Raw genomic sequence first — 22,789 nt, forward strand, 5'->3', positions numbered from 1 at the left:
AGACAGCCCCTGATATGTACAGACTGAAGGAAGCGGCTCAGTGAGCACTGGGGAAGTTCTGATGACCCCGTCTGCATCAGGACTGAGAGTTACAGAATTGGGGACACAATGGGTACGTAATGATCCTCATCTGCTTTCGGAAAAGTTAACAAAATAGATTCTCGAAACGTTTTCTTTGCGCTATGTACGACGATTGAGTTTGCCTTCAGTTAATTGCACAGGGACTGTTCATTTGCAAACATTGCAAGGTTGCATTTGAGTAGCTGGTAATAATGGTGCGTAAGCAAAAGAAAAATGTCAGAGGACAGTTATTGTTGAGTGACATTGGGGCCACGTACGTTACAGTTTATTCACTCCAAACAACGTTAACGCAGCAGAATAATCTGCTGATTTGGGTAAAGGTATGTTGCCAGATTGCAGAGTGCACTGGTAGCATTTTCGATTGTTTAAACAGTTTTTTAAAAAAAATGATGATCCGGTGATGAGTTTCTTGATCAAAGGGGAGGAAACTCTTCACGAACACCGCGACCCTTTAGTGCTTTTCTTTGTTTAACTGGAAGGATGGTGAAATGATAATTAGGACACAGGCGTTGCAGACACTGGATCATTAATAGGACATTGCACTCCGACCTATAAGACCATAAGACATAGGAGAATTAGGCCACTCGGCGAATCGAGTCTGCTCCGCCATTCAATCAGAGCTGATATTTAAATCCCCATAACCCCTGATCCCCTTATTAACCAAGAACCTATCTATTTCTATCTTAAAGGGACTTAGCCTTACACAGCCTTCTGCGGCAATGAGTTCCACAGATTCACCACCTTCTGGATGAAGAAATTCCTCCTCATCTCTGTTTTAAAGGATGGTCCCTTTAGTCTGAGATGGTGTCCTCTGCTTCTAGTTTTTCCTACCAGTGGAAACAACCTCTCCACGTCCACTCCACTCTATCCAAGCCTCGCAGTATCCTGTAAGTTTCAATAAGATCCCCTCTCGTACAGACCCAGAGTCCTCAACCATTCCTCATAAGACAAGCTCTTCATTCCAGGGATCATTCTTGTGAACCTCCTCTGGACTCTTTCCAAGGCCAGCACATGCTTCCTTAGATACGGGGCCCAAAACTGCTCACAATATTCCAAATGGGGTCTGACCTGGATTGTTTATTGGACACGTGGCAATGGAGACTACTGTCTCACCTTTAGTTACATATACGTTGAAGAATGGGGTTTGAAACTTTGCCGCAGCTTTCTTCGAAAAATGAAATGAGTAGGGTAGATTTGGTGGATGGAGCACATTAGACTCGGAAAGAATGGATCTCATGAAGCAGAGACCTGTTTTGGCTGCCTCTCTTCTTACATTTTTTGTGTAGGACTTGAACATTTAGTCAAAATTCTGAATGGGGTTCTTGCCTACCTGACCACTGCTGCCAGGCCAGCAATGACTGACTATCCATCTATCAAAGCCTAAATTATTACAGCTAAAATACATTTGGCTTGTACATTTGGATGGATGGTTCAAAGCTGGTTGAGGAAGCATTTTGATAGCAACAGTCTTGAAAAAGCTGCTCACTGCTGGAAATGTGCAATAATAATCATTTATTTTTTCAGAAGAATTAACCAAATGCCATATTGGAATTTGGGGATTGTTGGGAATTTGCATTTTAGCCCTGATGACTTCTCTTGTAGTGAACGTCATCTACTGTACAGCGAACCGTCAGAAAGGTGAGCGCCCTTTCTATTGTTCAATGTCTTAAGTTTCAATTTTCATTTGTAAACATGTTTCCTTAAATTCTTACGAACTTGTTTTCTTTCTTAAGATATACTAGCAGCATAATGTTCATTACATTCCTAAACACTCTGACAGGCATGAAGGACACACTATTCCTGCTGTAATGAGGCCTGAAGCCTTTAATGCTGCAGATCAGGGCCCAGCACTCTATCCTGCATGTGGCAGCACGGTAGTATAGTGTTTAGCACTAGGGCTTCACAGCGCCAGGGTCCCAGGTTCGATTCCCAGCTTGGGTCTTTGTCTGTGCAGAGTCTGCACGTTCTCCCCGTGTCTGCATGGGTTTCCTCTGGGTTCCTCCCACAAGTCCCGAAAGACATGCTATTAGGTAATTTGGACATTCTGAATTCTCCCTCTGTCCCCAAACAGGCACCGGAATGTGGTGACTAGGGGCTTTTCACAGTAACGTCATTGCAGTGTTAATGTAAGCCTATTTGTGACAATATAGATTATATAAGCGCAACACTCCCCAGCTAAAAGAGGAAAAAATTGAACAGGAGAAAAGATTGCAGAGGGCAAACAGAATAATTGAGAAAGGACTGAGGCAACAAAGAAAAAAGAGATAACATGAAATAAATTATAACGTGATGAGAAAGTGAAAAGTGGAAACACAAACCAATCCGCTCATGTTTTTAAAACTTGCTATTAATCTCTAGGTTGGTGATTTGAATGACAACTTAGCAGTGACAGAGAGCAAATATGGATAGCTGGGCCCATTTGTCACATTTCTCAAGATGTTTTTGCCTGAATATAATTTCATCCTTTGAGGACCAGAGTATTAACTTTTTTTAAAGCAACTTTACGGTGGGTTTAGAATTTGACTTTATTGCAGATTCAAACTGAACATTCGTTTTCATGTTCAGGTTAAGTGTATATTTGAATTAGAATGTTATTTCAAGTATATTTTAGATGGATAATAATGATTTGAGAAACGAAGTTTACCAACTTGAAGTATCAAGTGAATAGCAGATAATGCAGCAGTGAACTTGCCTCACTGTAACAAATTATTTCATTGTAACTTTCCATCGTTGCAAAGCCATGTTTCCAATACATCAGAAAACCAAAGCTACATTTGTCTATGCGTAGGGGCAGCAACAGTGCAGCAAATGTAGGCAGTACTGTAAAATTGCTGGGCTCTTGTAATTTAGAGATAGAACCATGAAAATATGTGGGCATGGAGCTTCCAAAACTTTGCTTTGTAATTCAAAGCACCAAGGTCAGTCTCTGCAGGAAGAAAACAACATTGTCTCTTGCTGGTCACTTCATAATCTAAAATGATAAGAGTATGAGTTCCAAAAGAGCAACTAGAGGACAGTTAATGGAAAGATAATGTTTGCCAAGTAAACTGATACAGTGCAGATCAGCTTGTTCACAGAATCATAGAATAGAATCATAGATCTGTTACAGTGCAGAAGATGGCCATTGGGCCCATTGCGTCCGTGCTGGCTCTCTCAAGGAGCAACTTAGATAGTGTCACTTGCCTGCCTGCCCTCTCCCTACATCCTTGCACGTTCTTCCCTTTCAGATATTTGGAAAATTTAGAAAATGTAGAGAACATTATGACACAGAAGGAGGCCTCACCATTGTATCTGCAACAGCAAGAAACAAACCACCCAGCCTTGTTCCATTTTCCAGCACTTGGCCCATGGCCTTGGAGATTATGGAACTTCAGGTGCATATCAGAGGCCATTTACATGGATTTCTGCCTCCAATACCTTTTCCCAGTGATTCAAACCACTACCACCCTCAGGGTGAAAAGATTGTTTCTCATCTTCCATCTACTCCTTCTACCAATCACTTTAAACCTATGCCCCCTAGTCACTGACCTTTCTGCCAAGGGAAACAGTTCTACCCACCCACTCTATCCAGGCCCCTCACAGTCTTGTACATCTCAATCAAATCTCCCCTCAGCCTCCTATTCCAAGGAAAGCAACCCCAGTCTATCCAATCTTTCATTAGTCTGCCATGTGCAAAAAGCTTTGCTAAAATTCATGTAGTCCACATCAACTGCACTATCTCGTCAATTCGTTGTTACCTCCTCAAACAATTCAATCAAGTTAGTCAGATATGTGGCGGAATTCTCCTGTGCAGGGACCGAGCCCCCACTCCGACGTCACCAGCCACCGAATTCTCCGCACTTCAGGGGCTGGTAGACGCTGGAGGGGTTGGCGCTGCGCCAGCCAACGCCGAAGGGTCTGCAAGAGTTAGCGCATGCGCCGAAGGGCCGTAGTGATCTCGCGCATGCGCAGAACCGCCGGCGTGGTTCCGTGCATGTGCAGATCAGCCGGCGTATTCTGGCGCTTGCGCAGGGGGTTGTCTTTTCCATGCCGGCCATGGCGGAGCCCTACAGGGGCTGGCGCGGAAGGAAGGAGTGCCCCCACGACACAGGCCTGACCGCAGATCGGTGAGCCCCGATCGTGGGCCAGGCCACCGTGCCCCCCTCCCCCCAAAGGACCTCATCAGCCGACTTACCTGCCAGGTCCCGCCGTGTGGGACCATATCTAATCCACGTCGGTGGGACTGGCCAGAAACGGACGGCCGCTCGGCCCATCGGGTCCTGGAGAATTGCTGGGGGGGGGGGGAGCGTGATCCCCGCCCCGCCTGTAAACCGGTGGCGGAGAATACGACAGCAGGCGTCGGGGCGGGATTCGCTCCGCCCCTCGGGGATTCTCCAATCCGGCGGCGGATCAGAGAATCCCTCCCACGATCCCTTAACAAATTCTTGTGGATTGTCCTTAATTACTCAATGCCTTTCTAAGTGATAGTTTTTTCTGTGTCTCAGAATTGATTCCAATTAAATTAATTGGCCTGTAATGATTCAGTCTATGCCTCGCTCCCTTTTTAAACAAAACTACAATGTTAGCAGTCCCGAAGCATAACCACTGCCTCAAATGAAGATTGGAAAAATATGGCCAGAGCATCTGCTATTTCCTTCCTGGCTTCTTTTGACAACCTGGGGTACATTTAATCAAGCCCTTTGACATATCCACTTTCAAGGATGCTAATTCCCTTAATACTTCCTCTCTCCTGATGTTTATCGCATCCATTACTCCATGCACCTCCTCCTCAACTACAATGCCTGCATCACCCCCACTTTTGTGAAAACAGATTCAAACTATTTAAGAACCATACTTACAACTTCAGCCTCTACACATATATCACCTTTTTAGCCTTTTATGGGTTCTGCTCTTTCCTTAGCTATCCTCTTACTCAATGTACTGATCAAGCATCTTGGAGTTCTTGATTTTACTTGCCAATATTCTTTCAGGTCTTCTCTTTGCTATCCTAATTTCTTTTTTCATTTCAATCCTACACTTTCTATACCCTTCGTAACTTTTGTAATATTGGGTACTTAATGTCTGACATGAGCTATTGTTTTCTGCCTCATCGCCCTGTATATTACTTTACATCAAGGACACTCTAGATTTGGCTGCTCCACTCTTTTTTAATTTGTGGGAACATGTTTACCCAGGACCTGTTGAATCTCTTTTTGAATGCCTCTCACTGCTTCACCCTCAAGTAGCTGTTTCCAATCCACTTTTGCGAAATCACTCTGCAGCTCAATAAAATAGGTCTTATCCCAGTTGAGAACTTTAACTCCTGTTCCATCTTTGTCCTTTTCCATAACTGCATTCACTCCCAACTATCCGAGTGTCACATTCTTTTAACGTGTTGGTTAGTTTATATTGTGCGAGAGATAATTTAGAATTCTAGCAATATACCAGGGGCGCGATTCAATGGACAGAAGTTAAAGCCCGCTGAACGGTGCATTTAGTGGGGTGTTTTTCGGTGGCAGCAGAGAAACATCCCGCTTTCAAACAGTACTTTACCACTCTTTCTGGCCTCAGGTCCGAGGCTGCACTCAAGGGATTTCCTGCTGGCTAGCCCAGCAGAAATGGCTGCTCGCAGATCGGGGTGCCATTTTGCCCAACAACCCCAATCTTCACCCCCCCCCCCCCCTGCTTTTTTGACCCCCCCCATAACCCCCAACCCTGGCGAGGTCCCCCGAGAACCTCCGCTCATCCCCCTCGACTTGGCACTGCCCCCCTTGGCCTGATCCCTGGCAGTTCCATCCTGGCACTTGGGCACCTTGGCACTGCCAGCCTGGCACTCCTAGCACACAGGCACTGCCACAGTGGCAGGGTGGCACCCTGGTACTCCCCAGTACCTGGGGACCCAAGGGCCTCGGAGATTTCCCCAGGTGCCATTATGCCTGACCCATGCGGCCGATGAGTCTCAAACGCCGGGTGTATCTCTCGTCCGGGTATTGAAATGAGCAGTCTGGCTCATTTAAATATTGAGGTCTGCATCTTACGCAGCGAGGGAGAGATTCAGATCACGTCGGCTGACTCGCCATCGGCCAGGCACAGAGCCCAATTTGGAGGGTGGCGTGAAAGTTACCTGTTGCACCCGGATTCGAGCTGGGTGGAACGGGGTTGCTGAATCGCACCTTAAACTTCTTACCCTTCAGCTTAATTTCAAAATTAGCTAAATAAGATCAACTGGATTATGAATATAATTTGCTGCCTTCTTGGCTAAAACAATACAAAACAAGACTTGGGTCATCAAGAAAAATATTCCATTTCAACTATCACTCAAATATGTTCCAGTAATTTCGTTGTTTCTAAAACTCATGTTTGTTTGACTTGTAAGAATGAACCATACTTTCTGATTTACAGCTCACAGACCAATATACCACAGCGATGAACAATTGCAGAGGTATGGAAATTTCAACTAATATTCCCGTTGTCTGGACTCTGAATAATTTTTCTTATTGTGGAAATATACTTCTCAAAGGATCTGTGGTGTCCTCGAGCCTAATGAGTTACATTTGTACAGGAAACCGATCTAAATAAGTCTCGGGTCCCTTGACTATGTCATATTGGGCATTAGTACAATTTTTGCCATTAGATCACACTGGCCAGGTTTCCCCTTGAATTCAAAACACAACTATGCATATACCCATGTGTGACTGACACAGGACACACTGCTTGTGTCTAGATGTGCACAGTGGTGTTCTGAAATTCAAAGGAGCCTGGCACATACAGTGAATGTGTGATAAGTATAATTGAACTTTTATGATTTAGTGATATTGCCTTTCATAGATTTTACAGTGCAGAAGGAGGCCACTCAGCCCATCGAGTCTGCACCGGCCCTTGGCAAGAGCACCCTATTTAAGCCCACACCTCCACCCTATCCCCAACATTTTTGGACACAGGGCAATTTAGCACTGTTTAGCTGAGGTGCTGTTTAGCACAGGGCGAAATCGCTTGCTTTGAAAGCAGACCAAGGCAGGCCACCAGCATGGTTCGATTCCCGTAACAGCCTCCCGAACAGGTGCCGGAATGTGGCGACTAGGGGCTTTTCACAGTAACTTCATTTGAAGCCTACTTGTGACAATAAGCGATTTTCATTTCATTTAGTATGGCCAATCCACCTAACCTGCACATCTTTGGAATGTGGGAGGAAACCGGAGCACCTGGAGGAAACCCATGCAGACACAGGGAGACTGTGCAGACACCGCACAGCAAGTGACCCAGTGTGGCCCTGGACGCTGGAGCTGTGATGCAACAGTACTAACCACTGTGCTAACGTGACATATTTAATATGCTACAGGAATCCAAATTTGTTTTACAGATAGATTGGACAAGGTGAGACCATTAGATAACCCACAGCTTTATTTCAATGCTCCAGACATTCTTAATAAATTAGTTAAAGTTTCAAATAATCAAAATCATCCACGTTCCTGACTTACCCACATTGACCAGCAGGCAAATATTTGCATTAAAAGATAAATAATTTTACAAGAAAATTGTTCAATTGGATCCAATCCTATAAAAGAAAGCGGAGAAGCATTACCACTTCAGATATCAATGGTTGTGAATTGCAAGCTGATGAACATCTGATGTGCAATAGAAATATATATTTGAACAGGAACTGGTTGGACTAGATTCTGCAACATATCCTGACTGGCAATGCTAATCTGCACGATTTCTACAATTATCTCTCACAAAATGTCTCTTAGTTTCTAATGTTAAATATAGAAATATAGAAAACAAATGTTACTTCACTTAGTTTTTTTTCATTGTAATTAACGTATTTAAAAGGTTTGCTAAAATGTTACTGTTGAAACTTATTTGCATCAGCAATGATGGCCATTACATGCAAACAGAATAGGCCACACAACTAATCCACAATCAGAAGAGCTTTATGTAAACTCACTTATTTACTGAAATTACTCAGTCAGTATTCTAGGATTGATTCTTTTAGCCGGGGCTTTGTTCCTGGATTCTTCACTCACACATAGCAATGAATCGCAATATTGGCACAAAATCTTATTTCAGATTTTTCGAAGTGTTCCAGATATTGGCATGAAATAATAAATAGTTTTTACAGATATATTATAAAAATGTTTTCGGCTATGTTAGGAGGTTAACTGTCTTGGCCAGAAATTGTGTTGTGGCGACAGGAGGAATACAAAGAGTAAAACTCTGGCCACATCCACTCAGTTGAAGTTAAGAGATGCATGCATGGGTCCTGCTCTGCTCATTGAGACACCAGTTTCCCAAAGGGTCCTAAAATAGCTGCCAAGTTCTCATCTCTATGAATGCTAGATTTAGCCAGGCACCAGGACTGCTTGATTTTAGACATTTAGGTTGCAGGATACCGGTCGCCTTGTGCATCAAGGTTTCTGTCTGCAGTCTTGAATTATCGCCTTGTGATCTTTTAATTCTGAGACATAAAAGATTAATTTTGCAAGCTGCTTTCCACTGTGCATCAGATCGGTTCCATTATGATTTCAATATTGATAGTGTCTGAGAGGAATGAACCTGAATTTATAAATAGGAAATCACCAACAATAACACTCTAGATTGCACACAAATGTTAATTGCACAATTGATTATAAAAATAGAAAAGTATCCATGAAGTAAAAAATGTAGAAGTCTTTTTGTTTTTCACCCTGGTGAGACCCTATCCAGAGTACTGAATGTAAATTTGGTCTGCCGGTTTCAAAAACAACAGCAACTTGTATTTACGTAGTGCATTCAATGTAATGAAATTTCCCAAGGCAATACGTTCTGGCAACATTTGACACCGAACTAAAGAAAGTGACATCAGAACAGATAGCCAAAAGTTTGGTCAAAGAGCTAGATTTTGAGATCTTGGATTTGCAATCAAATTATTTAAATTTTTTTTAAAAAAATGAGTTTTCATATTTTGTATCCAACCATTTACAAACAACACTAAAGTAACACATTCACAACTGAAGAGCATCTCAACAACAACTTCCTGTGGAAGCCTTCTACTATTCCACGGATGGCGAATTTTATTTTCTCTAGCCTGAAAAATTCCGCCATGTTGGATAGCCAGTCTGCAGTCTTGGGTGGTGCTGTCAATCGCCAGCCAATCAGAATTCTCCAGTGGACCATCAGGGAAGCAAAGGCTAGGGCGCATCTCCCCTCCCCATGAAGAGCTCTGGCTGATCTTATACCCCGAAGATCGCCACTTTTGGGCACGGCTCCACACTCACTCCCACAACCCTGGACATGGCGTCAAAGAAGGTCGTCCAGTACCCGACAAGTCTCAGGCAGGACCAGAACATTGGGCGTGGTTGGCCGGGCCTCACTGGCACCGTTTGCATATGTCCTCCACCTCCAGGGAGAACCTGCCCATTCTTGTTAAGTGCGCTCTGTGCACCATCTTTAGCTGCATTAGGTTCAGCCCTGCGCACATGGAGGTGAAGTTTCCCTGTTCAGTGCTTCGATCCAGAGTCCTCCCCCTACCTCCATGCATAGTTCCTCCTCATTTTTTCCTCATCTCGTCCAGGGATGAACGTACCTCTTTCACCAGTCTGCCATACATGTCCGCACAGGAGCAGATTATCCGCAAAGAGCGAGACTTTATGTGCTCTCTCTCCCCTTTTGATACCTCTCCACCCCTTCGCTGCTCTGGGGGCGATTTGTAATGTTTTTCTTCCCATCCACCAGTAGTTCCACAGTTGGGGCCATGGAGTACCGTCAGTCCACCTCCACAATGGAGTCGACCAGCTGTTGCCTGGCCACTCTCTCCTTCCTGCCTTTGTGCACCTGGAATGCAATAATTTCTCCCCTTTCCCCCATTGTCTAGCTTCCTCCCTCCCTCTTCTGCCAGGCATTCCGGCCCTGTCAGAAGCTGTACCATGCACCCCCCTCCTCCCCACCCCACTCACCTCGCGCGAACCCCCTGCGCTTATTTGCCAGCTAGTGTGATGGCCCTACCCTGGGAGCAATATTTTTCCTTCCCCATCTGTTGTGTTCTTCCTCACCTCCCAACCTCCCTCACCTGATTCTGCACATTATCACTCTCACATGCTCCTTCCAGGGACTCAAAGTTAGGTTTAAAGCGAGACAGTTCTGTCGTGCGCAATGATCCTTTACATGGAGTTTATTTCTACTGGTGCCGCTGCCTTCCCAACCCGTGGCTGTGCACGAACGAGTCTGCCTTGGCCGGTGGGGTGAAGTAGTACGCCTTCCCCGTAACATCACCCACAGTTTGGCCGGGTACAGTATTCTAAACCGCACTCCAAACTTGTAAAGGGCCACCCTGGCTGTGTTAAATTCAGCGTGCCCCTTGGCCAGATCTACCCTAATGTCCTGGTACACTCAGATCGAGTGGCATTCCCATTGGCAAGACTGTGTGTCTTTTCCAGTTCAGAATCTTCTCCCGATCCTGGTACCTGTGAAGTTTCGCTATGATGGTTGTTCTCGCCCTTAGGCTTTGGCCCGAGTGCCTTGTGGGTTCTGGGATTTGGGAAAGCTCTCCCTCCCAAACAGTTTACCCAATATCTGGGCCACATATTCAGAGGGGTTCCTGCCCTAGATACCCTCCGGCAGACCCACGGTTTTGCAGTGCGACTGGTTCTCCTGGTTCTTGACATTCTTCTTCAGTGTCCCTTGCGTCACCATTAACCTTGCCATTTCTGTCTCCAAGGAGGTGATTTGGTCACTCAGGTCGGTCACCAATTTCTCCAGGTCTCTGATTGTCACCTCTTGTGCCTCCAACCGTTGCTCTGTCTTTTCTAACGCCACCTTGAAGGGGGCCAGGGCGTCTGCTACCGCTACCTTCACTGTTTTCATTATTTTGAGTTTGATGGCATCACTGTGTTTTAGTAGCTCCTGAGTCAGGAAGTCCACCCACTCGCTTACTGGTGGGTCGTCTGGCATGAGCCCCGGCGACCCAGCCTGCTCGGGTGTGGCTGGTTCCTGCTCGCCCCGGGTGCTCGCCGACGTCCCGTTCTTCCTCTCTAGGTTTTTGCTGAACCTACTGTCGTTTCAGGTCCTAGAGTAATTCACAGGCATTTCTTGGGCGTTGTGGTGGTCTTGGAGGGGTTTCAGCAGGTTTATTTTTATACTAAAAGTCCGATTTTCTGAGTTCCCCGAGGATAACCACCTTTCCTGCATCCACTCAGCACAGGCCCCATTACTGGAAGCGCGTCTGCAAGCAAATTCTAAAGCTTAGGCTCTGGTTAGTTGAAACCATGGTGTCGCAAGAGAAGTGAAACATTCATTGGGCAGAATTGAAGGATAGCAACATTCTTTGGAGGATTTTAGGGGTTGGCATTAAAAATATAAGGAGAAGGAATTAGAGAGATTTGAACTGGAGAATGAGAGTTTTAATATTGAGGCATCGTGAATCAGAATAGGTCAGCAAGCACAAGCATGATGGTGAATGGGACTTGGTGCAAATTAGAATAGAGGTAGCCTTGGATTAGGTGGAATCAGCTAGAGGGACAGGAAGGACATAATTGAATATTCACATCTGGAAGCCACAAAAGCAAGATTAAGAATTTCAAAAGTGGATGGACTGAAGCAGGTGTGGGATGAGCAAGGTTACGAAGCTGGAAGTGATGGAGAGAGTACTGCGTTGGAATCTCAGCACGGCATGGTTACAAACTATCTGGTATAGAGTGAAAACAGTAGCCAGGAATGGGGATTAAATTGGCAGTTAGGGAACAGTGTTTCAAACACAGGCCATAGATAGTGGTTTTGATCTAATGTTTAGCTGGAGGAAATTTCAATCATCCAGGACCAGATATTGGAAAATCAATCTTAAAACGTGCTAAAGCAGGGAGTACTAGGCGAGAGAGATGCTGGCGAGGTAAAGTTGGGTGTCATCAGGGTACATGTGGATCCTGACAGTACCAACTCCCATGGTGCAGCATGTGGATTGGAGATAAAGGAGTGGGCAAAGGTGAGACCTTTGGGGTCTCCAGAGTTAACAATGCAGAGGTGGGAAAACACAACATTGCAGGAAAGCCTCATTTGCAGAAACTATGTGAAGCAATCCCAACTTAGCTGGAGAATGGAGGAGATGCATTTGAGGAGGATAGTTTAGCCATCATGTGAAAACCTGCAGACAGATCAAGAAGGATAGGATAGTGCATCATAGTCAGTAATAAAAGATGCATTTTGCGACTTTGGTTAGAGCAGTTTCAATGTGGTGGCGTTGGCAGAAACCTCACATGGGGTTGCAGGAAAGATAGGAATAAGTTCGGGAGATGCCAACATTTTCTGGGAGTTTGGAAAGAAAAGGAAAGTTAAAAATGGGCAGGGGTGCCAAGGGTAGATTTGTTTCACTGAAGCTGACAGGGGGCTGTTAACAGCCGATTCTAAAGGGAGGGCTAGCATGGGATCAGGAAGATAAGTTGGGTGGTCAGCACTTAGTAGGAATGGGCAGAAGGAACAGGAGGTGGATTTAGTGAACAACATGAAATAGAAAATAGACAAGAGAAAGATGGGAACTCAAGAGTTAGCACAGGAGCTAAACTTTGGGGTCTCCAGAGATAACAATGAAAGGATGGGAAGAGAATGCATTTCAGGAAAGCCTCACTTGCCGAAACTATGTCATGGCATTCCCACTTAGCTGGAGAATAGAGGAGATGCCCAATCTCCTCTTGGGGGAAATCTGGTTTGGTTGGCAAGTGGAAGGGAGATGTGGCTAAGATAGCCAAACAGATGGTCAAGGATCTCTATGTCCCACTATGTTGTTGCCAGAGAGGACTAGAGTGTGGGGAAAGATGGTTAAGCAGATGGTGCCAAGGTTTGTCTTCACATTCCAAGGTGATTATGAAGTAGTGCCCGGCTTTGACAGGAGACCAGTGCTCAGTTGTGAATGATGAGCTCCATCCAGCCAGATCTGGTGATGAGTGGTTAAACCAGTTGTGCACCATAAAAGGATATTCAGTTATTGGAGGAGTTACAGAGAAGTGCTGCACAGTTGATCTGAGAACTTAAAGGAATGATGTCTAGGAAAAGAAAGTACTAGCTGGGTATTTTCTCTTTTGAACAATGAAGGTTGAGAAGGGATAATGACAAGAATTTTTAGCTTGGACAAATTAGATCCAAGTAAGAATGAATGCTTAAAAGGGCCACCCTAAAAAATTAAAGGCAACAAAAGAATATAAAAATAAGTTCCTTCTGCATTTTCTAACTAAATGGTAATAAGTATGTGGAACAGATTACTGGCAAGGATGGTAGAAGAAGTAAACTTAGGGAATTTCAAGAATTACATAGATTCTCATCAGCAAAATAATTCAGGATTTGTGGAAATGCTCAATAGGAATACATTGATGGGTTAGCTGGATCAAAATGTGCCTGAAACAGTTACTACATTATTATATACTCATATACTGGAGTGAAGACAGCCCAATAGGGAATTAAAGGGTATAGTGATCATGGGGGAAGGTGGAAAATCACATGGAACAGCACAGCAAGTTACATAGTGCATTAGCCAGTCTGATTTACAAGCTGACAAATACATAAGAGTGTATCTTTACAAACTAGTAGCTGAGCCCAAGGCAATCTTAGAGTCATACAGTACAGAAACAGGCCCTTCAGCCCACCATGTCTATGCTGAGCATTGTTTAAAACTATTTCAGTAAAGGAGCAGTAAAACAGAAATGCTACACTATTGGCGTAATTCTTTATTTAATGTAATTGTCTTGTTTTTACTCTTTAGTCCTGTGATTCAGGTGGATGACAATCCAATTTATGGTAATCTCAACCAGGAGAACACAGGTATGCTTCCTATTCTTAACGTACCATGTAAAATCATTGCTCAAATTGGAGATAACAGAAGCCTGGAATTACTGAGAGTGAAGTTATCATACAAACATTCCGCACATTCATATCAAGACACTATGCACATCTTTGACAGGTCAATGGCTTGTTTAAAATGTCGACAAGATGTTAAGTCATCGAAGTGCATCAGGAAATTTGAGATTGATTTAAGGTGGGATGCTCTGGTCCCCCAGTCAGGTGTTCCTTGGCGACGCTCCGTTCGCTGGCAGTGGGATTTTCTCTTCCCACTTGTCAATGGGATTTCCCAGTGAAGCCACTCCTCGTCCCTGGGAAACCGGGTGGGGGGGGTGGGGGATTCTGGCCTATATATAACTCAATAAACTAAATAACAATGGGATGCAACCTCTCGGGCTGGATTCTCTGCCACCCGCCGCTGGGAGTGGAGTTCCTGATGCAGCGGACAATCCAGCGTCGGTCAAAACCAGAATCGGCTTCCTGATGCTCCGATGATCCTCCACTGGCAGCGGCATTAAGGTTCCACCAGCCCCACACCAGCAGGAGGATGCAAATGGTCATTTAGATCCATTGCATCCTACTAGATGGGCCGGGCACCATATTCTCGAAGCCCACGTGATTCTATAGTCTCTGGGCCAGGATTCACGTGGACAAGAATTGGTGCAGGTATTTACAAACATGGCCCTGATGCAGTGGACCTCACAGTCAACCAAGGGGGTAAACTCTTCAAGGGAGTTCCCACCAAAGTCCATCGGAGGGCCACCCTCCCCCCACACTACAAAGCCTGCCCAACAGCGCCCCACCCAAGACCCCACTTGATAGAGACCACACCACAGACCCCCCCCCCCCCCCAATTACAGAGACCCACATAAGAGAGATGCCTGCCTGGAAACCCCCTCATAAAAAAGACGCCTACCTGGATGTCCCCCTTATGAGAGACCCCTACCTGGAAGCTCCCTAAAGGAGAGATGCCTGCCTAACACCCACTTCTACATGAAAGACCCTTACTTGGATGCCCCCGTAAGAGAGACCCCTGCCTGGAAGCTGGACAGCTGTCAAGACAGAGGCAGTGAAACAAATTGCTGCTTTTAAACTCACCTGCTGGTTCAGAGCCCAGGCACCTTCTTGGAAAGTGAACACCAATCAACTGGGTTTAAAACCCCTCAGATCTTTCACCTGCAAGTCTTCCATTCATATCTGTAAAATTGCTTTAACTAGGCTGTGATTGACAGCTTCCATACACACCCAGCTGTCTGCATAGTTTCATTCATCTTCCTTCAGGCTTGAGTGGCTTTCAATAATAATATTGTAATAATCGCTTATTGTCACAAGTAGGCTCCAATGAAGTTACTGTGAAAAGCTCCTAGTCGAAGTCTAATCGGTTTTTGCTTTCAACTAAAATATAAATATGTTTCAGAAAGGTGATGTACACGTGACACTTCCAGTTTCTGCACCAATGTGTGAAACTAACCAGTTAAGTGCTTTAAATGCTCTAACTTCCTCTTGATCTCTGCAGAAAACATTTAACAGTCTTTAATGTGGTCCAAGAGCTGTCAATCATAGCTAGATGTTTATAAACTTCAGGGGACCCCCACAATGGGACACCTCATTCCCTGGGACTCTTCCCCCCACCAAGGGAACTCCCTGCCCCAATCTTCTCTCCCACCCCCACCATCCTATAGTCAGGCCCGACTTCCAGCCTACATCTTGGTCACTGCCACTCCACCCCTCTTCCCCACCAAGCCCAGTCAGACCCAACTCCCTCACTCTCCCACACCCTGGCAGCCAGCAGACCTGGCTTCCCTTGCTCCTGCAAACCCCCCAGCAGCCAGCAGTACTATGTGTTACGGTAAAATCCCATAGGATACAAATCTGTTCAAGCTGGCAGCTACGATAACTGGTATGGTTATAAATTTCAAAGTCAAAAGCTCAATAATGAGTGTTAATAACAAATAAATCATTATGAACAATTTTTGGCCGCAGAAAATAATCAAGTGAAAACTTTTTGTTTTTAAAGTTGAAGACGAGAGCTGTTATGAAGCCATGACACCAGCTAATAGATACGGAGATGAAACCAAGGTATTTCTATCAAGGAGAGAATCCATCGGCAATTCATATCTCAATTTGTCAAACGCAGTGCTCAATTTGATAGGACAGAGGAACTTTGTGAAGTTAATTCAGCATTTATATTCCTACTTCATGCCAGATTACAAGACATTTTTTTGAAATGTCTCCACGCAACATAACTTTAAACATAATAGTTGCATAATATTGAGTTTGCCACATTCGGATGCTGAAACTATTAATTCATTGCAAAACTGGAAAGAAATAATAGAAAATAATAACAGCGACAGCAAGGTATAGACCCTGATGGTGTTTGGTAGAATCAATGTTGCATGTAGCGGGATTTATCTATATGGATTTGATGTTCGTATATTTGGCATAATAGCAGAATTATTATTATATTTTTTTTAAATAAACATTTTATTGAGGTATCTTTGGTATAGTAACAACAACAAAATAGACAATATACATGAAACCATAAACATAGTGCAAAAGCCGTTTACCTTTCGTTAGGTCCCATCCTTATAGACCCCCTACTCTAACCTAAACTACCCCCCCCCCCCCCCCCCCCCCCCGCCGCTGCTGACGATTAATTTTCCGGGAAGAAGTCGATGAACGGTTGCCACCTCTGGGTGAACCCTAACAGTGAACCTCTCAAGGCGAACTTAATTTTCTCCATACAGAGAAAGCTAACCATGTCTGATAGCCAGGTCTCCGACTTCGGGGGCTTTGAGTCCCTCCATGCTAATATAATAGTATCCGTCTCCGGGCTACCAGGGAAGCAAAGGCCAGGACATCTGCCTCTTTCTCCTCCTGGATTCCCGGGTCATCTGACACCCCAAAAATCGCCACCTCTGGACTCAGCGTCACCCTTGTATTTAAAACCTTGGACATGACATCCGCAAACCCCTGCCAAAATCCCCTAAGCTTTGGACATGTCCAAAACATGTGGACATGGTTCGCTGGTCCTCCCGCGCATTTTGTGCACCTGTCCCCCACCCCAAAGAATCTGCTTATCCGGGCCAGTCATGTGAGCCCAGTGCACAACCTTAAATTGTATCAGGCTGAGCCTGGCACATGTTGCGGACGCGTTGACTCTACTCAACGGGTCTGCCCATAGATCATCCTCTATCTTACCTCCCACTTGCGCTTCAGCTCCTCCGTCTGCGTCTCCTCCGACCCCATAAGCTCCTTATAGATGTCCGAGACGCTCCCCTCCCCTACCCACCCTCTGAAAATTACCCTGTCCTGAATTCCCCTCAGCGGTAGGAGTGGGAAGTTTGACACCTGTTTACGAAGGAAATCTCGCACCTGCAGAAATATCTTGGCAATGGTGTCAAAAGCTGAAAAGTGTTTTATTATTAATGCTGCTTTGATATCATGCATCTTCATAAAAAACACTGCCAGCTCTAGACATGGAAGTCTTGACAACTAACACCATTGTTAACTTGCCAGATTCACAATTGCTGGCTGCTTAAAATGCTCACTTTGCTTTAAGAACTCTCCTTCCAAATTTCACTCTTAATAAATCAGACAAGTTATTTGGTATTGTCACTGGCTGTGGCGGCCAGAGTCACTGAGTGGAAGATGGCAATATGAGCATAATCATAAATGCAATGCAAGAAAATTTCAAGTCGCCAGTTTCACAAATTTCTTCATCTTGATGATCGAACATTGAATATCATTGTTGTTAAAAACACTAATTTTAAATTGAAAGGTAACTATTGATAGGCTGAACAGCTCAATTACTCCTGGGCTTCGTGGTACTGATTGTCTCAGCAATATTCCAGCCAGAATTTCCACAGCTTTTAAAAAGGTGCAGGACTTTCCTTTAGGAAGCAGTTTTTAAAATTCATTTATCACTGGCCAGACCAGCATTTATTGCTCATCCCTAATTGCCTTTGAGTAGGTGATGAGATTCCTTTTTAAACTGCTTCAGTCCATTGGGTACAGGTACACCCACAGTGCTGTTAGGGAGTTCCAGGATTTTGACCCAGCAACATTGAAGGAACAGTGATGTAGTTCCAAGTCAGACTGTTGCGTGGCTTGGAGGAGAACCTCCAGGTGGACTGGATTGGATCTGTTTATTGTTACGTGTACCAAGGTACAGTGAAAAGTATTTTTTTGCGAGCAGCTCAACAGATCATTAAGTACATGGGAAGAAAAGGGAATACATAATAGGGCAACACAAGGTAGACAATGTAACTACATAAGCACTGGCATCGGATGAAGCATACAGGGTGTAGTGTTAATTAGGTCAGTCCTTAAGAGGGTCATTTAGGAGTCTGGTGACAGCGGAGAAGCGGTTTTTGAGTCTGTTTGTGTGTTTTCTCACGAAAGTAGCCAGGTGGGAGGGGTCTTTGATTATGCTGCCCGCTTTCCCCAGGCAGCAGGAGGTGTAAATGGAGTCAATGGATGGGAGGTAGGTTTGTGTGATGGACTGAGCCAGCCCCAGGTGTCCATCTCCGGTTGTGTGGTCTGCACAAATAAGGTGACTGCAGGAACTCTGAGCGCCCAAGTCTGGCTCAATCTGGGCTATGGACAGTAGACCGGTGCATATCAATAGGGTGCAATAATCTCTTGCCAGGCAATTGACAGGTCAGATCCAGACATGCCCAGGCAGCCTGTCTGAGTTTGTGCAAGGGTTCTAGTCTGAGGGCCCTGTTGATGGTCCTGTCACTGTTCGCTCTGGGAACCTACGTCAGCAATCAGGATATGGAACCAGTTGGGGAGGCATTTTAAGTTGGAAAGATTGTTGGTGTTGGCGCCACTGTGTGGGAACCACAGGTTTAAGCCTGGGGGTGGGAGGTGGACGGGATGCATGGGAAGTAGAGGAGGCGGACGTGGAGCAGGTCTGGGACATGTTCTCGGAGGGGCAGTTTGTGAGACTGGACAAGCTGCGGGAGAGGTTTGAGGTGTCGAGGGTTAGAGAGTTTAGGTATATGCAGGTTGCGGGACTTTGCGCGACAAGTGGCAGACGTTCCCCAAGCTAGCAGAGTATATGCTGTTAGAGCAACTGCTGCTTCCTGGCGACTTGGTGGAAGGCAGTGTTGGAGATATATACAGGAGGTTGGGGGAGCAGGGCAGGGCGCAGGTGAGGGTTAAGAGTAAATGGGAGAAGCTGGGGACGGAAATAGGTTGCGGCTACGGTGTGAGGGGGTAGCATAGACCGGGCAGCGTGGTAGCATAGTGGTTAGCACAATTGCTTCACAGCTTCAGGATCCCAGGTTCGATTCCCGGCTGGGTCACTGTCTGTGCGGAGTCTGCACGTTCTCCCCATATCTGCGTGGCTTTCCTCCGGGTGCTCCGGTTTCCTCCCACGGTCCAAAGATGTGCAGGTTAGGTGGATTGGCCATGATAAATTGTCCTTAGTGTCCAAAAAATGTTAAGTGGGGGTTATTGGGATACGTGGGCTTCAGTAGGGTGCTCTTTATAAGGGCTGGTGCAGACTCGCTGGGCCAAATGGCCTCCTTCTGCACTGTAAATTCTATGACTCTAATTCTATGACACTATGAGGCGATGCAGTGGGTGAACTCAAGCTCCTCCTGCACATGGACGAGTTTGATTCAGTTTAAGGTGGTGCATCGGGTGTACATGACTCGGGCTACGATATGTGGGTTCTTCCAGGGGTGGCCAATGGGCGTGAGAAGACGGGGCGGGGGGGGCAGATGAATCATGCTCACATGTTCTGGGGCTGTTAGAAGCTGGAGAATTTTTGAGAGGCAGCGCTTGGGACCCTATCTAAGATAATGGGGGTGTCAATATTTGGGGTTTCACAAGTGCAGGAGCTGCTTGAGTGGAAGGGGGCTGATGTGGTGGCTTTTGCCTCTTTGATTGCCCGAAGGACCCTGTTAAATTAGAGGTCAGATACACCACCAGGGTGGCAGCTTGGTTGGTGGACCTGTTATGACTTTCTCTGGCTGGAGAAGATTAAGTTCTAGTTGAGGGGGTCGGAGGAGGGCTTTGAGGTGCAGTGGAGGTTCTTCAAGATGTTACTGGAGTTGTCCGATGCGGTTGCGGTTGGGGGGGGGGGCGCGATAACGGGAAAAATTGTGATTTGATGGACTATGCATTTTGTTGATGTGTTTGGAATAAAATACCTTGTTTAAAAGAAAAGATATAATGGTGACATGGTAACCCCTGAAAACTAAATCTGTAATGGACATTGTTAATACTTTAGATTTATAATGGTAATTTTATTACAAATGCCTACCTATATCATCTTTCAATTCTTGCAATTGACCAGTGTCAATGTGGCATATGTTCAGTGGAGAATCCCCCACACCACTTTTCTTCTCTATATACAAACTCTCTTTAAGTCTTATTTGCCATTGACTGAAAAACTTGTGAATTGCTATCCGCTGACTTGAGAATATAGTGGAAGGCTTTGCCACTGTCACCTAAAATCTTTCAAGTGAGCATGAAATAATCTCCATATTCTAATAGGTTGCTATGTTCGTTCATAGGTGGTGATTGAAAATCAAATGTGTTATGCATCTCTAGATCTTTCAATGGAACGAAAAAAACGACGCAGAAAGATGGAAAAACAAAAGACAAATAATGATATACCACAGGATGATAATATGCCACTTAACACACACGCATTGACCACCAGACCCAGCCTTTATCTGAACAGCGAGCAACTTTCTTTTAATGAAGATAGAAGAGAAGAAACTAGTCACGATGATCCAGTTATTTTTTATGGCAGAATAAATACATCTCAAAGCACCTTATCAATAAATGATACAGTAACAGCATTTGACCATACAAAATGACCGTTAGTTTGTGCTGGTATCAATGCTGGTAAGATTTATCATGAAAGAATGCAACATCCAAGGAAACGTGTACAAGTTTATGAAAAAGTTTACATTGAAAGTTGGTTTGTGCATCATTGAAATGGGAAACTAGGGAAGAACAAACTATTTCTAGTTTTAAATTTCTATCACTTTTCCAAAAAAAAAAATCCATTTTAGAAACTTAATTTTAAATTCATCAGCAGTGAACTGCACTGAAAATTAAATATGCCAATTAATATTTATTTTTTCCATAACTTACCCATTACTTTTGTATTTTTAATCAAAGGGGTTCTAGCTAATTTGAACGTTTAAGTTCATTCACATGTCCGAGGTCTCCATGTTGTAACTCATTGAAGACACAAGATAGAAATACATCATCTCTGCCTCTATCCATTTGAATTGAGCAATTGAGGCAGGGGAAGCAGGATGACCAATATCACATGTTTGAACTGAGAATTGATTCTTGGGGTGTGGAATTATTAAAAATATCCAATTGTTTGAATGTTTGAAATCAGGTCACTTTATAGTTTGAGTCACCTGCTAGAGCTGTGCTATTTGGCAATACTCTCGGTTTACAAATTAGCCTAAAAATAGCTGAGTATGCCATTAAAAAAAATAGGTGAGATTCAAGGCTCCCTGAGGCATGCATCGCCAGCCTCCAGGGTCTTACTTGAGGCAAACTGAAACCCTGCTGTCCATGCCCTGATTCACACAAATCCTGTTGATTCTTCACTCTGATGCTTGATCTACACTAGCTATCAGTTAAGCAATGCCCCAATTTTTAAATTCTAATTTTTGACCTTGGCTTTCCTATCCCTGTGATCTCCAACATTGTGCTCAATCTGTGCTGCTCTATTTGTAGCTTTTTAAGCACCTTACTCTTAATCATTCCACCACTGGTGGACATTCATCCTTCAGCCCCTCAGCTGTGAGAGCCTCAAGATCCGGAATTTCCTCCTTCAACCTCTTCTTTAAGGCACTCCTTAAAATCTCGTTTTGATCAAAGTTTTGGTAATCTAGTGTTCACGTTAAATAGCATTTATATAAATACATTTCTCTGTCTTACCACTGGATGCTGTTACAAACCAGGAAAAACAAACTTTCCTTGTGATTAATATAGATTGTAGCAACTGTAAGACAATGATAAATGTCAAATTCTAATCTGATATGCAAGTTTAAAGGCTTAATTCACAGCAAGATATAGGTTTAAACAGACAGCTATACATGTGCAAAGTTAAGTTGTGGCCAGTCACCTCAAATTGCATTTGAAAATGCTTTTTGGGGTAGGAATTCTGCTTCACTCAGCAGTCTGTGACTACCCTTTCATTCAAGTGAATAAGCAGAAACGCACAGGCTGGCAAATATGGAAATTATTCCTTTATTTTTCAAATAATCACCAACATGATAAAATTGAAAATAAGATACTTCAAGATGAAGTCTGATGGTCTCAACCACTGAGGGACCACAAAGATTAGTGGAATGTCAGCATTTAACTTAAAGACACGTGGTGAAGATAGTGGTCAACGTGCATTGTAATCCTATAATTTATTTTGCCTTTAACTGAACAGGAATGATCTCCATTTTCATTTAATGGTTAGGTCTGGGGCAGATTTTGAAAAGGTTGCTACTTCTAATAGGAGGCATTAACAACACAGGTGATGGGGCAACATACTATTTGTAGATTTGCTAACAAAATGGTAATGTTAACGATTATATTCTCTTATATATGGAGTATGTATTCTGAAGTTACTTGCTGCAGATTATTTAAATAAACATTAAATTATATAAAGTATTACATTTTGATATATACTTCTTGAGCTAAAATTAGTCTGCTAAGCTGTAAATGTAAGATAAATATACACTCACAGGACATTTCCAATGAATCCACTGGAAATCTTTTCATTTTTCTTATAAAAATTCACCAGCAATATAATAGTTAGCCATGATCCCATAAAATAATTTTTCAATGCAAGGCTTGCTATTTTGAAACTTCTACACTTTTTAAAAAAACAAATCAAATGGTAAAATTATCAGAAAACATTTTGAATGATAGAAGATCCAACGGAAGATTC

The 22,789-nt window shown here is 44.1% G+C and overlaps 1 protein-coding gene across 2 annotated transcripts; it reads left to right on the forward strand.

Moving 5' to 3' along the window:
* Positions 1-22,510, forward strand: LOC140427853 (T-cell receptor-associated transmembrane adapter 1-like). Of its 2 annotated transcripts, none has more exons than XM_072513640.1 (6): positions 1-112; positions 1,606-1,719; positions 6,463-6,502; positions 13,781-13,839; positions 15,875-15,936; positions 20,388-22,510. In XM_072513640.1, the coding sequence occupies exons 1-6, from the start codon at positions 109-111 to the stop codon at positions 20,694-20,696; spliced, it is 588 nt and encodes a 195-aa protein (XP_072369741.1). In that variant the 5' UTR covers positions 1-108; the 3' UTR covers positions 20,697-22,510. The 2 variants fall into 2 exon arrangements, with proteins under 2 accessions (XP_072369741.1, XP_072369742.1); XM_072513641.1 differs by having other exon boundaries at positions 20,425-20,693.
* Positions 22,511-22,789: the final 279 nt, after the last annotated feature.

Source organism: Scyliorhinus torazame, chromosome 8 (assembly GCF_047496885.1).
Source record: "Scyliorhinus torazame isolate Kashiwa2021f chromosome 8, sScyTor2.1, whole genome shotgun sequence".
Classification (NCBI taxonomy): domain Eukaryota; kingdom Metazoa; phylum Chordata; class Chondrichthyes; order Carcharhiniformes; family Scyliorhinidae; genus Scyliorhinus; species Scyliorhinus torazame.

What these genes read in the sequence shown, in the direction of transcription:
- LOC140427853 (XM_072513640.1), top strand. An exon ending in AGCGATGAACAATTGCAGAG is followed by an intron (nt 6,503 to 13,780) that starts GTATGGAAATTT and finishes TTTACTCTTTAG; the next exon opens with TCCTGTGATTCAGGTGGATG. An exon ending in TCTCAACCAGGAGAACACAG is followed by an intron (nt 13,840 to 15,874) that starts GTATGCTTCCTA and finishes TTGTTTTTAAAG; the next exon opens with TTGAAGACGAGAGCTGTTAT.